The sequence below is a fragment of the Rhinolophus sinicus genome, chromosome 6 (genome assembly GCF_057876585.1).
Source record: "Rhinolophus sinicus isolate RSI-liver-muscle chromosome 6, RSI-T2T, whole genome shotgun sequence".
NCBI classification, from domain to species: Eukaryota; Metazoa; Chordata; class Mammalia; order Chiroptera; family Rhinolophidae; genus Rhinolophus; species Rhinolophus sinicus.
In genome coordinates, this window is record NC_142506.1 from 52,103,206 (window position 1) to 52,118,673 (window position 15,468).

The following is a 15,468-nucleotide window of genomic DNA, read 5'->3' on the forward strand; positions in this document are numbered from 1 at the left end:
CGCACTGGTCCAAGCAATATGGAGACGCATGGAGCAAACCTGGACCCAACCTACAATTTCTGATTATCCAGATGAGCAGTACTAGTTAAGCCATAGGTGTGTGATCAACAAATGCTTATTGCTCTATGCCACTGAGATTTCTGTGGTTTGTTATGAAGAAACTGATAACGATCTACCTCTAGTCATATCAGTTCCCCCATCCAATCTCCCTGCCTTCCTTCACCCAAGGTAAAGAATATCCTGAATTCCATTCATCATTCCATTGCTTTCTTTTTTCTGTCATTTCTTAGATCTATTTCTGTCCCCAGTATTTATTTTCATTTTTAAAAATTAATGACAAAGGACCACATTATACAATCTTTTGAGAATTACTTTCTTCATTTAATGTTATATTGCTAAAATTCATCTATATCACTATAGTTCTTTATTTTGATTACTCTATACAGTCATGTGTTGCTTAACAATGGGGAAATAGAAATTCTGAGAAATGCATCATTAGGCGATTTCGTCGTCGTGGGACCATCAGAGGCACTTACACAAATCTAGCTGGTACATTCGACTACACACCCAGGCTCTATGGTACAGCCTATTGCTCCTGGGCTACAAGCCTGTACAGCACATTACTAGACTGAATGCTGTAGGCAACTTATGACTAGTAACACAACGGTAACTATCTGTGTATCTAAACACAAGAGACGGTACAGTACAAATACAGTATAAAAGATAAAAAGTGGTCCACCTGTACAGGGCACTTCCCATGAGTGGAGCTGGCAGGACGGGAAGTCGCTCTGGGTGAGGCAGTGTGTGCGTGGGGGGTGAGTGTCAGGACCTAGGACGTGGCTGTCCACTACTGGGGACTTTATCAACACTATGCTTCCCTGCTTCCTTCCAACAAGGTCAGAAACAGGGCATGGAAGCTGGCAGTGCTGCTCCATGAACAGGGCTGTGGGCTGGGCTGATGGGAAATATGGAGGAGAAACTGGCTGGTGAGGCGTAGATCACTTAATAGTGACTGTTGGGAGGGAGTGAAAGCGGCCTGAGGACCAGTAGGAATAAGAAACCAAGATAAAGAGATAAAAGAACATACGGGGTTATCATGACGATGTGGTTTGGGCTCTTACGTACTGGAGCAGTGGTCAGATTAAGGAACTCTGTGGTATTCATAAAAAAGAGGGTGTTTAACACGCACAGGGTGGAGAACTAAGGACTTGGTATTTAAATTTGGAAATTGGTTTTTGGTTCTGTTAACCCTATTTGACACAAAGGGCTCTCGATGGCATTGAACTGATGAAATAAATAAAACTCATCTATGCTGTAGACCATTACAGCCTGAAAATATTTCCAAAACACAGGAACAGGCTGGTCCCACACCATCACAGAAAGCTGTCACTAAAGTGGCAGTGACAATTAACGCTTGTGAAGGTGGCTCCTGCAGACCTGAGTCCTTGTACAGGATCTCAGGTTCTCAATAAAGAATTACAGCCATGTCCTCTGAAGACCATCAAGCCAGCTCTGGGAGGGCTGCAGCTCCCTCTGAATGTGTGACACTGGGGGGACAGGCTCCTCTGTGTTGAGACAGGTCAGGAGCTGAGTGACTGGGATGTAATCTGTGCACTCAGAGCTGAGGTGCTGTGAATGAGGGGGCATTTATTACCAAGCCCCACAGATAATGATCCTGTCAGGGAAAAAAACATCCTCCAAACCACAAATCCTTCCACGTCTTAAAGGACATTCAGCTTCATCACAATCTTATGGGGCCACCGTCGTACATGCCGTCCGTCATTGCCTGAACTTTCCTTAGGTGGTGTGTGGCTGTAGTTGTTCAATTTGCGAACACACCACTATATACACTCACTTTTCTACGAATATAAACACTTAGATTGTTTCCAAGTTTTTGTTATTGTCCACAGGGCCTACTATAAAAACTCTTTTGCATGACTCCTGTTGTCAGTGAGGAAGGCTTTCTCTTGGGGATATACCAGCACCAAAACTGTTAGATCATGTGCCATGCTTATGTTCCACTTCAGGAAATTATGTCCAACTACTTTCCAAACTTACTGTACCAGTTGAGCCTCCACCAGCAACCCATAAGAAAGTCTATGAACCACGTAAAATATTTTTTGATTTTATTTATGTGCTGCCAATTCAATGAGTATAAAATAATCTCACTGTAGTCTTGAATGTATTCCTTTGAACATGTGTGAAACTGAACATCTCTTTGGATATTATGGCCTTAGGTATTTTCCCTTCAGTGAAATACTGTTCCTGTTTTTCTATTGGGTTGTTCTTGCCTTTTTAAATTGATTGGTTAAGAGTTCTTTATATATTCTGGATATGAATCCTTTCTTGGCTGTATGTTTCATACAAGTCTTTTAATATACTCAAATTTATCAATTTTTAAAGTCAAAACTTTTTGTGTCTTTAAAAAAATCATTCCCTACCAGTGTTGACAGAGATTTACCGATACTTTTTACTAAAAGTCACAGAGTTTTGCTTTCAGTCTTTAAGAATGTAATCCATTTGGAGTTAATTGTTTGTATATGATGTGATGTCAAGATAAAATTTCATTCTACCCATAAAGACAAGCACTTTTTTCCAGCCTATTTTTTGAATGGTTCCTTCTTTTCCCACAGATGGGACATCCCTCCTCTGCCATTTGTTAATGTTTATGGTTTACTTACTTCGTCCCTGCTCCAGGTTCTCCGCCTTGTAATTGTTAAGTGATCCGGAGGCTCTGATGGTTGAGGCCTGGAATCATTAGACCGACAGTTGTTTCCTTCTGGTGTTTTAGAATGAACTAATGGAGGGATCTTTCGGAAGTTGAGGCTTTCATCAAAAACACGATCAACCAACTAATAGGACAAAAGCAAACCCTTATGAGACTGGAGTGATTTGGAAAAGCGCAGATACTAGCATTATAATTTTTATGATTAGACAGAAGTTATTTCATTCTCAGTGAGTAATAGAAGTGTATCTTCAATAAACCAATTACGCTCTCTTTTTATAAACACTTCAGAGATGTCTGTTTTATAAAATATATGTTCATCCATATAGATTTTATTTTTAAATTCCAAAACATATAGCTATTATAAATTTGATTCTTCCATGGATAAGATTTCCCCCAAATGGAAAACAGATGGTAAATTGAAAAAGGTGAGCCATGTGGATGGACAAGGAGTTCGTGTTACTCACATTGTCTTACCAGTGGTAACATAACGTTTCTTTTTCTTTTAGTTTCCTAGCTCGTTTTATCCTTTTTTTTCCTCCCCAATCCAGGTGTCAAATTTCTTCACAGATACATAAATTGTAAATTCCAATTAAGTTTACAAAAGGAAAAAAATTTAAATCCGCAAAATAAGTATTTTGGTCTTAATCAGATAAACTTTTAACAATGCTACAGAAATTACATATTCCAATAAAAAGGATATACTGCCACCTACAGTGCAAATTATACACATACAATATAAAGGTTTACTGAAGAAGGAATAAACTCTAGTACAATATTCAGAAATAAAACAAAAAGGAAAAATGAAAAACTAGTCACTGAAATGTGTGAATAATTTTACTAGGTCTGAATGAATGTATAATCATGTTAGATAAAATTTAGACAGCAGAGAAATTAATATCTTTATCATTTTAAATGTACCAGAAGAATTGTGTATGTCTTGCCACCAAGAAGATCCTTTTGTTTTTCACCAATAAGGATGATTTTATATACATTTACAATTGATCAGTGTGGTAACAAAACTACACAGATTGATGAAACATCTTTTACAAAATTAGACAACACAGGAAGGGGAACAAAACAACCAAAAAATGACTACTAAAGAATCAGATTATTAAAGGAATGTGACAAAAAGCAACTGAAGAAAATATTATTAGCAGAGTTTACCAGAATTAAATTTGTCAGAAAGGCTAGCCATTTTGGGTTACTATTAAGAACGTTATTTTATAAATCAAGGAAGTGGAATCATCAATATTAGAGATTGGCAAATATTTTTCTGTAAAAGGCCAGAGAATGAATACTTTAGGCTTTGCAGCTATACAGTCTGTGTCCAACTACTCAATCCGGACAGTGTGGCACGAAACAGCCAGATGATAATTAAACCAATGCGTGTGTCTTTGTCCTAGTACAACTTTAATTCCTTTTTTCAAATGCCAATCTCTTGCTTGCATTTTTGCACCAGATCCAGAGAGCCAACATGACCAGAGTACCATTACTTTCATATGTTAAAGGAATAATTTTATGTAAAAGGTGCCCCCCTGGAGTTGCAGAGCAGCCCTGGTTTTGGAAGGGCAATAGGCTATATGCTGACTTACATTGCAGAGTTTACATGTATGTTTTAAAACTGAATATGTATGTATTTGTGTGGGTGTATTTCAATTCTCAGAGTATCCTTGAGTATGTGTGTGAGTATGTGTGTATTCATCAACAGAATATTTAAAGTAGTGAAACTATAGAATTTTTCTTTTGCTATTAAAAATATCTTCTCATTAACTAGCTTTGAAAATGCCATTTAATTGAAGTATTTTCATAGCCAAACTTTACTGAAACTTTATACAATCGTTTATCAAATTTTCGTTTGCTTTTCAGGTGCTATTTATATTCATAGTTTAAGGGAATGTATGTACCAGTAACTAGCAAAGTACTTTTAAAAAGCATTCTACAACTTCATGTTCATAGTAGACCAAATGTCAGCCTTTACTAGTTTTGTCACAAAAACATCAAAGAAATTTGTTAAAGCAAAGTTAGAAAATGCAGAGCTTCATGCAAACAAGGAGGTGGACAGAACTAAAATAAACGAAGCAAAAAGCTAAAAGCAAAAGAAATAAAGAAAAGAAAGAACCTTATGCATTTCTCCATGAAGATCTCCTACCTCTTCTCTAGTGTCTATGGCAGAGCCAGGGGTGGTGGCAGCAGTGCTTACTGTGGTACTAGGGGCAGTGCCTGAGGACGTCACTGAATCTATCTCTCCCGCTACATCGTTGATTTCCCGAGCAATGAGAGCAAGATCTTGGCTGATCCTGGTAACAATTTTAGAAAAGAAGTTTAATTCCTTTGAAAGAATAGCTCTAGAAAAAAATCATTTATGAGAAAATCAGTAACGAGTCGTTTATCTAGGTTTGTAGCAGAAACGTAAGGTTCTTTGGAAATGCTATTAACTATTTTGATATTAAAAATCTTAAACTTTAAATCCCAAAATTAATCAAACTAAATTTTATATAATCTATAAGTTGTCATTTTGAAAAATATCGTGAAACACCCTGAAGCAGTGATAAGTTTTTCAAAATACACTTGGATGAGAAAAAGCAATTACAATTTTATTTTCACTGAAGCTTAGTATTTTTTTAAATTATAAATACAAGCAACAAACAACAGTAGTATCAGCATTACTGGAGATTTTTGACAATTATCGCTACTTCAAAATTACTGCAGTCATTAAACCCACAGCAATAACGTTCCATTCAGCAGGTTTCTGACAAAGAACTGTATATCTCTTAAAATCCGAAGTACAATGTAGCATTTTTTAACTTATGCAAAATGTGAGCTTGAAAGATAAAGATGCAGTCATAAAAACTATAAATTTAAAAAGAGAAGCTAAGTTGAAGCTTACGGCCCAATAGAAGCAATCTGTGGTCAATTCTTTTTTATTTATCAATATAAATATTTACTGATCCTTTATTATATGCCAGGCATGAGCTAGGCCCTAAGGGCTACAGTGGTGAAGAAGCAGACAGGGTCCCTGCCCTAATAAGCTAAGAATAATGTCACGAGCACCATTATATTATAATATAATCAAAACCATTACAATATAACACAATGAGCAGCACCATTATAAGGAAGCTTTGTAGTCATCAACTCCTTTCTCACAATTCCTCTAAGAGAGGTATTAATCACCTCGTTTTACAGAAGAGGAAAATGAGGCTTAGGAGAGCTTATGTGACCCTTTTTTGGTTAAGGTCACAAATAGTAAGTGGCATAACTAGACCTTTTTATGTCATGCTACATCTCACATTATCATTCCATACATAATTTTAAAAAAGTTATTAACTGTTGATGTAATATTTTTAAGAAAGAATTTAAAGTGTTCCCTTGGATAATATATTCAGTTCTTGCTATTTCCTGAAATAAATGAACTAGGATGAAAAACAGAATTACCAAGCTTGATGAGATTTAAAAAGATAATCATCAGCTTAACCAAAATTCTATTTTTTCTTTTAAAGTTTTTTATGCAGACATTTGAACAATGAAGCTTGTGAAAACTATGAATTAATTAGAAACAAGCAAAGACCACAGCAATCTCAACAGGTTATGTAGTAAAAATTGTACTAAAATGAACTCCTCAATATATACAAAAGATATATTATTCAGTCAATAAGCACCAAAAAAGCCTTCTTTTAATTTGTAAGTATGCTGTGTATATGCCAGCTGTTTCTTTGCATGGCAATTCCTACCTGAAAGTTGACTCAATAATATAAACCATTAAGTTCATTTAAATCCACAATGCTTAAAAATGTCAGCATCCACTAAAACCAGTATTAAGGATTCTAATAGGCAGATAAAATTATCAAAGAAAAAAGTTATGAATATCTTCAAGAAGAAACTGCAGATTTATGATTCAGTATAGGGTATGGATCTATTCATGTGGTTGTTAAATCTAAGCTTACAAATTAATTCTGTAATGATTCTAGATTATACTAATTGGAATATTTTATAATAATGCATTTCTTTACATCTCTTGTATCTGTGCTCTTTCTCTAAACTCCAAGCTTATAACCCCTGTTCTTACTCTCAATCTCCGCCCCATCAAATCTGCTAGAAGAGGAAGTTCTGAAATGGACCATTTTATTTGGAATTCTGAAATTCATGTTTCATTTGTAATACCAATAAAAAGTCAAGCCTTCAAATTTGAAAAATAGACAATTTTCACATTTAATTGCATTTTATTACAAAATATGGATAGGACAATAGTCCTAACTGAAAGAGGTATAGATTAAGGGGGATTAAGTTCTATAACAGCAGTACTAGATTTTTATCTTCCTGAGTGTCAGAACCAATGATCCAATTTCAAAAATTTTGAATAAATAAATATGCATTATTTGCAAAAAGGTGGGATAACACAAAGGATATACTTTACCAAGTTTGTGATTTTCTTATGTAAACTATCTCAATAATATCACTCCTATTTAACTCAATTGAAAGTTATCTTTTCACTGACGAGTTAAATACAGAGGGAAAATGTATTCATAATAGGCTTTTAGTACACTGGAAATTTAAAAGAAATATTGAAATTAGAATCCTCGTGTGAAATGCATGCCCTATTAAACACACGTAATATTTGCAAGTGTGATCTAACAACTATAAAAGAACCCGAACTATCAGATTTTGATTTAAATTGCCAACATAAACACTCTTTTAGGTTTTAAATTAACTATAAAAGGATAAAATCTGCTTATATTTTCAATAGCATGTTAACTTAAAAGAAGTCTCTATACGTAAGTAGTTTCAAAGGATATAAACATAAACCATTACAATGAGGTTACCTTCGATATCACTGGAAAAAAAGAACCAATGAGCTACAAATTAGAATCTTAACACTGAAGTTAATGACAACAAATAAAACCTTCTGTTACTTTAATACTGGACAAGAGATTGTAACTACAACTTTAATTACTTAGCTTTTAATAAATAAAGTTAGTCTAGTTTTTAAATGACAAGAGTGATAAAATATAAAATTAGATTAAAAAGAGACATTTAAGGGCCATTCCAGAAAAGCTTATGTTGAGCCTGACACTATAATAAAGAATGAGAAATCATCCAGTTCTCAACAGACTTCAAGATTAACCTATGTATTTGACATAAGTATAGACTATATGGACGGCTCACAAAACAGTTTCCTACTGATAAGGAAAGATCTTCCTCTTTTGGTGGAAACTGTCAGTTATATTTATTATATGTTGGTGGCATTTATAACAGATCAAATAACCCAAAACCTTAATTAAAGAATTATAGCAAACTCCATCTCTTGTGAGCAATCAATGAAAGCATGGAGAATTTGGACAAATAGGTAATCTGAGCCACAAGAGTGGCTTAGGGTGGGGTACTAAAGAGCTGAAATTGGAGGCTTCTCTTGGGCAGCCAGAGTAATTTAATGAGAAGCCCAAAGAGAGGAATAAAATACATCAAAAGAGTAGAGATTTGATTGTAAATAAAAAGGTACTTCCCATTATTGTCAATGAAACGTTGTCCAAATGCTAGCTTAGTGCGACAGGTTAAGTTATGCTTGGTGAAATGTATAAAGAGTCTTAAAACTAGGCTTAGGCTTATAAATACACTTCAACTAAACTGAGAAAGTCATAAATAAAGAGGTAATGCTAAGAAGATAACTTTGAAAGTCTTAGTACATTGTTGACAATCAAGCATTTCCGAAGTGAACAAAAATTAAAAAAACCCCACAACATTCCATTTCTAATCAAGATGGTGGAGTACATAACTTCTGTGCTTATATCCTCTTACGACCACCACAAAATTATAAACTCCAGAACAACCATCACTGAGGTCTAGGTTCTACAACTAAGGACATATGCTAAGACTAGTAGGAAGGTGGGAGGGTCAATACCTCCCAAGGATGTATAAATAGCAACCAAGGCTCAACTATAAAAAGAGGGCACACATAACCCACACAAGGGACACACCTGGAGCACCCAGCTCAGGTGACCAGGGAGTCTGTGCCACTGGGTCCCACAGGATACCTAATACATAGGCCACTCGACTAGGACTGGGAGACATAGCAGTCCTATCTAATACATAGAAACAAACACAGGGAGGCAGCCAAGATGGGGAGACAAAGAAACAAGTTCCAAATGAAAGAACAGAACAAAACTCTAGAAAAAGAACTAAACAAAATGGAGACAAGCAATCTACCAGATCCAGAGTTCAAAACACTAGTTATAAAGATGCTCAGTGATCTCGGAGAAAACGTCAACAAAGAGATAGGAAACATGAAAATGGAGACAGAAAACATTTAAAAAAAAAAAAGGTCAGAAATGAGGAATACCATAACAAATGAAGAATACATTAGAGGGAATCATCAGTAGATTAGATGAAGCACAGGATTGAATCAGAGATTTAGTAGCATAAAACACCCAAATAGAACAATAAAAAGAAAAAATAATTCAAAAAAATGAGGATAGTTTAAAGGGCCTCTGGGACAACATCAAGTGTACCAACATTCGCATCACCGGGGTACCAGAAAAGCAAGGAACTGAAAACGTATCTGAATAATGATGGAAAACTTCCCTAACCTGGGGAAGGAAATACACATACAAGCAAGGAAGTATAGTCTCAAACAAGATGAACCCAAAGAGGCCCACAATAAGACACATCACAAGGTAGCAAAAGGTACCATCAGGCCAGAGAATATGATGAAAGCATAGAAAAGTGCTAGGAAATGTTGAAAAACAGAAACTGAGGAATAACTGTCATTTGAACTTGTGGGCAGGCATTTTATTCCCACTCTCACTGTTTGGAGCTGGTCTAACCTAACAGAGTAACAGAAACAGGTTGGATCTAGACTTTAGCTATTTTGAATCAATAAAAGTGTTAAATCTGATTGAGGAGATAGATGTACCTTATTCCTTGATAAAGTAACTTTTATCTCTGTAATCTTTTACCCCAAACAAAAAATACTTTGGTATTTTTGAAGCTCACCTCCACCCACACCACCAATGTAGAATATCTTTTAATTATATTGCAATTAAAGACTTTATTGAAATAGATTGTAATACATAAAGATGTTTCGTTACATTACTGTATAGATTATAAGGAAGCCTATACCCCCTAATTCTGGCCACAAAATTAAACTGGCTTTTACCAAAAAACAAGACAAAAAGCTTTTAGTAACGTATTAAAATTACAAATAATTTGTGTTTTTTTTACTGTTAAGATTAGCACACATTCATAATTTTAATTGCAAATATTTTCAGTTTGAAAGATATAAACTACAATTCTATTTTTAAATGTTTTATAATAATTTGCTCAGTATTTTATTTGAATTTCACTAATGAAATTTTAAAAATATTTAGTCTTGTCTTGAAAAGTCAGATGACTTTACTTTGGGGTTAATCAAATCAGGGAATAGGACTGTTGGGTATTCTGTGACACGATTACTTAACAATCATTTCAATACTAAAAAAGAAAAAAAAAATCAGACCACTTATATACCAGTATTATTATCAGGACAAAAGAGTATTTTAAAATAATTGTGTCTGGATTGAAAATTTGAACAAAACCTCGGTAGAGATTCTTAGGTACCAAGAGGGTAAATCCTAATAAAGTATTTTATAAATTATGAGAATTTAATGTTGATTCTGAAACTCCAGTTATGTCTGGAGTCGGAGTCTCATAAATTTAATTATGAAGTAAACAGAAAATGGAAAGTTCAACAGTATTTGAATATACACCCCCATTGTTTTCTTTGCACCCCACTCAAATATACGAGTAACTAACATTTATTGACAACTTACTATATGTCAAGCACTACGTTACAGACGTGCATCATTTGTCAGCTCTCTTGAGTTGTCACTGTGATGTCCACTTTACCCGAGGTCCCTACTACAGATGTTTAACTTGCTCAGGGTCACACAGACCTCGTGGTACAGTGAGGTTTGAATCAAGAAGGGCTGATTCCAGAGTCCATTCTCTTGACCATCTGGCTATACTACAGCCCTATGATTTAGATTATCCATCAGACTTCAGCAGTATTCTCAGTTCACTCACCACTTCCTGGCAATATCATCTACTACACTATAGCTTCAAGTACTGTTTCTTTGTATGACTTCCACAACTATGATTCCAGCTCTCTTCAACTTCCTGTTTCAGAGTGATAGGTCAGCTGTCTGCTAGACTTTGCACATGGTGGTCCCGTAAGTACCTTAAGGTCAGCACATCCAAAGTAAACTTCTTTCTCTTTGCTTTTTATGTTCCTTACTCTTACTTAACCACCTCCCATTTGAACAACCATGGAATCATTTTTAATTCTGCCTTACTATTCCGGCAATCATCAAATGCTGTCAATTGTCACACGTCCATATCTCATTCTTTTGTTCTTTTGTACCCTCACTGACACTACTATCCTATTTCAGGTCTTCAATACCTTGCACATCAACTTTTGGAATAGATTACGAGTCTATCTATATCTAGGCTCTCTTCTCTGAAACAATTTTATACAAAATCTTCAGTTACTTATCTTTAATTTAGATCTAAAGTTATTTTTGTGTTAAAAAAGCTTGAAAACACATAAAATAATAAGCCGACTCTTTAGCTGGCAATCAGAATCTCCCTTTATTTAGCTGACTTCGTGCTGACTTCAGTTTGGTCATCAATGAACTCTATGCCTTCATGTCGAATACTTGACTAAAACTTCATACTTTTTTAAACCGCTTACATCACTCTGCCTTCTGTCAGTTATACACACACACACCTCTGCTTCCTTCCTTCGACACTGAACTCTCTGAGGACATCCATGTCTAAGTCGTCTTCACAATCCACCCAGGCTGAACACTACGTTATGCTCAGAGGAGGTGTTTAAGGCGTCTTTGTTGAGGGAGTGGGGACTGTATGTATACACAGGCATCCCTTGTCTTACTGCACTTCGCTTTACAGTGCTTCACAGATAATGCATGTTTCTTTGTTTATTTTTTGTTTTACAGATTCAAGGCAAGACCCTCCATCAGCAAAAGATTACTACGCACTTTATTGCAACCTGCTGTACTGCTGTGGTCTGGAACCCAACTTGCAATATCTCCAAGGTATGTCTGTATATAACATACAAAAAGAACGTACGCATATGTAAGTACAATCCAAAACAGATCTGCAAAGGTGTGTAAAACAAGAAGTTACCACCTTTGTAAATAATACCTTCAGTCAACATTATATAAAATATGACATTGCCTTTATAATTTTGTTTTTTCATGTAACACAACTATAATGAACTGGTTGCTAAGCCTTGAAACAAAATATGCTCTTAACTAGAATGCTCTCCTAAAAAAGTTTAATGTTACAGTGGTATGTGCAATAATTAGTCTAAAATACTGAAATATCTTTGAGTGCCTTCTGATGCAAATGGGAATTAAATAATCTTCTAACATAATTTTTAGGTTAAATGTTATTTTATTTGTTCATCTATAAAGGTGGTATTGTAACTTTGTTTACCCTAAAATTCATAAAACCAGTATAATCTATCAAATTCCTTCTAGAAGGAAATCTGTATCTACGTTATAATAGAGAAAGTAAGGCAGGGCTACCAAAAGCATATGTATCAGGATGGATACTCGGAAAAAGTTTCTTCTTCATATTGAAAAACCAAATATACTATATTTTTCTTACATACTTTATATTCTGAATGAATCTTATTTTTGTGCCTTAAGTTTAAGTGCAGGTAAATAATTACTATGTACAGATTTATAAAGTGCCAGATAAGTGATATACCATAAATTCTCAACAAAAAAGATATAAATGCTTTATAAGCATAAAACATTTTGTAATAAATTAAAATCAAGATTATGCTTTTCAAATAAAAGTACTTTTACCCATTACTCTTCAGTGAGTATTGCTCTCAGCATGTGAATTCTAAGGGACAGTGGTAGCCTGTTTAAAGAAATAAAACTATTTCTCACATTCTATTTAAGTTTGCGAGTCATAGCTATTTGAAAATAAATTTTTCATGTTAAGCAAACTTACCAGTGTCATTAGGAACATTAAATATCAACATTAACTTTCTTTCCTTCCATGCTTTCTATCCTTCCTACCATACCCCCATCCCCCACCTTAGATACTTTCAAAAGCAAAAACAAAAAAAGAAACCCCTTCTCTGGCTTTAAGATGTATGTATGGCTGAAAAATATGCCTTAAAAAACTAAAATTCCAAAGGCAAGTTTTATTAGCACAGTGCTAGTGACAAACTACAGGGAAAAGACATAAAATCATTGGAAATTAAATGGCCTGGCCTTCAAGTTCTGCTCTAGATAATAAAATACACATAGACAATAGTAATAAAATGCACATAATAACAAAATGGAACCAAGTGAAAATATAGCACATAGTGCCCACTCACTTTCCCCTTCATATTATAACTCTTTTCTGTTCTGGGGAAGGGAAGTGGGTTTAACCAAGAAGGTGTTTAGTTGTTCTAATCGGGAGTAGAGAGCTTGAGAGGGGAGTCCTGAGAGGAAGTAGACATACACTAGGTCCCTCAGGTACCACTTGAGCTTGTGCAGTGGGACATCTGCTCCCTGGCAAGAGGAAAATGAGGAGACAGAGCAAGGCTTGCTGTTGCCAGCTGTGTCCACAAGAATAAAAAATGTGTCAAGATTCTCTCTACAGGCATTCTGTGGACCCATAATAATCCACTGCCCTTCTTCTAACTAGAACTGGCTTACCATGCTTCAATAATTATTCTAATAAAAATGCTATTTATATGGTAAAACAAAAATGTTTAAGCAGCACAATGAGATTAGAAGGGCATGTCCTCTGAGAATTACAAGCAATTACAAGTATATATAGTCATTAAAGACAAAAAACCCCTGAACATTACATTAATGTAATGTAATGAGCCAGAAAAAACACAGAAGTCAACAGAGTAAAGAAAAAAAGAAACAACATTAAATTACAGTAAAAGTTTGTTGTTTTTAAAAGCATCTATGGACTATTATATATAATTCTTTAATAACACCAAGTGTAAAATTTGAAATTAGGGTCTTTAAAGACAGAAGTAATTTTAGGATATATACAGTGAAAATGCTTAGGTAACATATGGTACATATTGTAACAAAATTTAATTAATATCTTACAAACTTTAAAAAAGTTATATTTTAACTACTATAGCATCTGTTTGATTATAGCCTCTCTTCAATGTTCAACCACAATATGTTATCAATTAAAAATCAGATCTGCAGCATACATTTTATTTATTATATAACCTAAAGATTATAATAAATACATTTATACAATAGTCAAAGTAATCATATCTTGATTTAATTATTAAAGGGCTGAACTGTACTTACTAACCTCATAGAAGTGTGAGTAAAAATCTGCATACTCTATTCTCCCCATATTCGCAACATACCTCTAACAAGTACACTATTACCTCTTTGAAAGGTAAAAGTAATAAAAAATTTAGCTGCACAATTCTTAATATGTAGAGTTGATTCTACCTTTCAAAAATTATATTAATCCATCCACATCTCTACTAGAAATAAAAAAAGGTAACCAAAATAAATTAATTCTATAATGTTAGCAGCACTGTCATTAAATACAAAATATAAGACAAACAAAATGGATGAAAAGTAATACTTCCAAGAAAACTAAGTTCACAGTTACCTGTAGATTTCAGTTTTTGGACTATTAGTACAAATAAAAAAAATAAAAGGTAAATTTTGTTATCACGTTGAAATGTTGGCAAAAAATTTCAACTCTTAAAGACAGTCCATTAATACCAACCTGGCTATCTCTTCTCGATGAGCAGTCCAATCTCGGATGTAGTCTTCCTGTTCTTTGATCCGGTGCTTGAATGAAGAACTAGTAGGCATTGCTGATCCAGAGCTCTGCAATCGAGTCGTTTTCAGGGCTGGAGAAGTACGTAGACGGGTATGTTTAGGGGAATTACGGTTTGATCCAAATTCATCTTCTGAGGTGGAAGCATAATCAGTAGGAAAGCGCCTCCATCTTGAATTTACTAAATTAGTTTAATTATTAAAAAAAGAATTATTATGTTATCTTTTAAAGGAGATAAAGTAAAAAATCATGATTTCAAAAACACCATGAGAGCACACACAGCACAATTTTCAATAAGTGACATACACATACCTCACAAAAAGCATAAGTCTACTACTCCTTAAAGATAGAAACATTACGCTTTGGTGAATTAAAAACAATGAATAATTAAAAATAATTGAAAGACCATGTTTTCCGTAGTATGGTAAATAAACATTCAGATGAAAAATTCACTAATGGTAAACAACTAAGCAAGCTCTATTCATACATGTTTAACTCAGGTACTTTTTAATTGCATATATTTCTCATTTGAGTGAAGATATGGATTTTTTAAAGAAATGACAGCAACAATAACAACAACAAAAATAAAAAATAAGGGAAAAGATTTCTTCATGCCACATGGACTTTCAACATGGAGATGGTAAAAAAAACACCTCTTTTCCCAACATACAAATATGCATAATTCCTATTGTGGAAATTATGCCTTTATGGCAGAAAAAAAACATTACCTCTGTCATTCAACATCCTGTTATGCTATGATTGGAAAAAATCTTTTTACATGGTAAAAACACAACAAAGCATCTTCAGTACAACTCTGCTGCTTTGACACTGAAAGCATACGGTGAAAATAGACAATGGCATAAAACTTACACGGAGCAAAACTCTATAAGCTATTCTCACAGCCACTGACATTT

The 15,468-nt window shown here is 34.4% G+C and overlaps 1 protein-coding gene across 10 annotated transcripts in view; it reads right to left on the minus strand.

The window, feature by feature from the left end:
* The window catches only part of CEP170 (centrosomal protein 170), a 109,107-nt gene that overhangs the window by 8,011 nt on the left and 85,628 nt on the right, over positions 1 to 15,468 (minus strand). For 6 of the 10 annotated variants that reach the window (XM_074316830.2, XM_074316828.2, XM_074316827.2 and 3 more), the window contains 4 exons: positions 14,501 to 14,735; positions 11,755 to 11,817; positions 4,848 to 5,025; positions 2,682 to 2,852 (listed from right to left, as the gene is read on the minus strand). In XM_074316830.2, coding sequence (XP_074172931.2) covers positions 2,682 to 2,852; positions 4,848 to 5,025; positions 11,755 to 11,817; positions 14,501 to 14,735 — 647 coding nt within the window. The remainder of the gene's footprint in view (positions 1 to 2,681; positions 2,853 to 4,847; positions 5,026 to 11,754; positions 11,818 to 14,500; positions 14,736 to 15,468) is intronic. The other 4 variants (XM_074316825.2, XM_074316824.2, XM_019746814.3 and 1 more) reach the window with 4 other exon arrangements.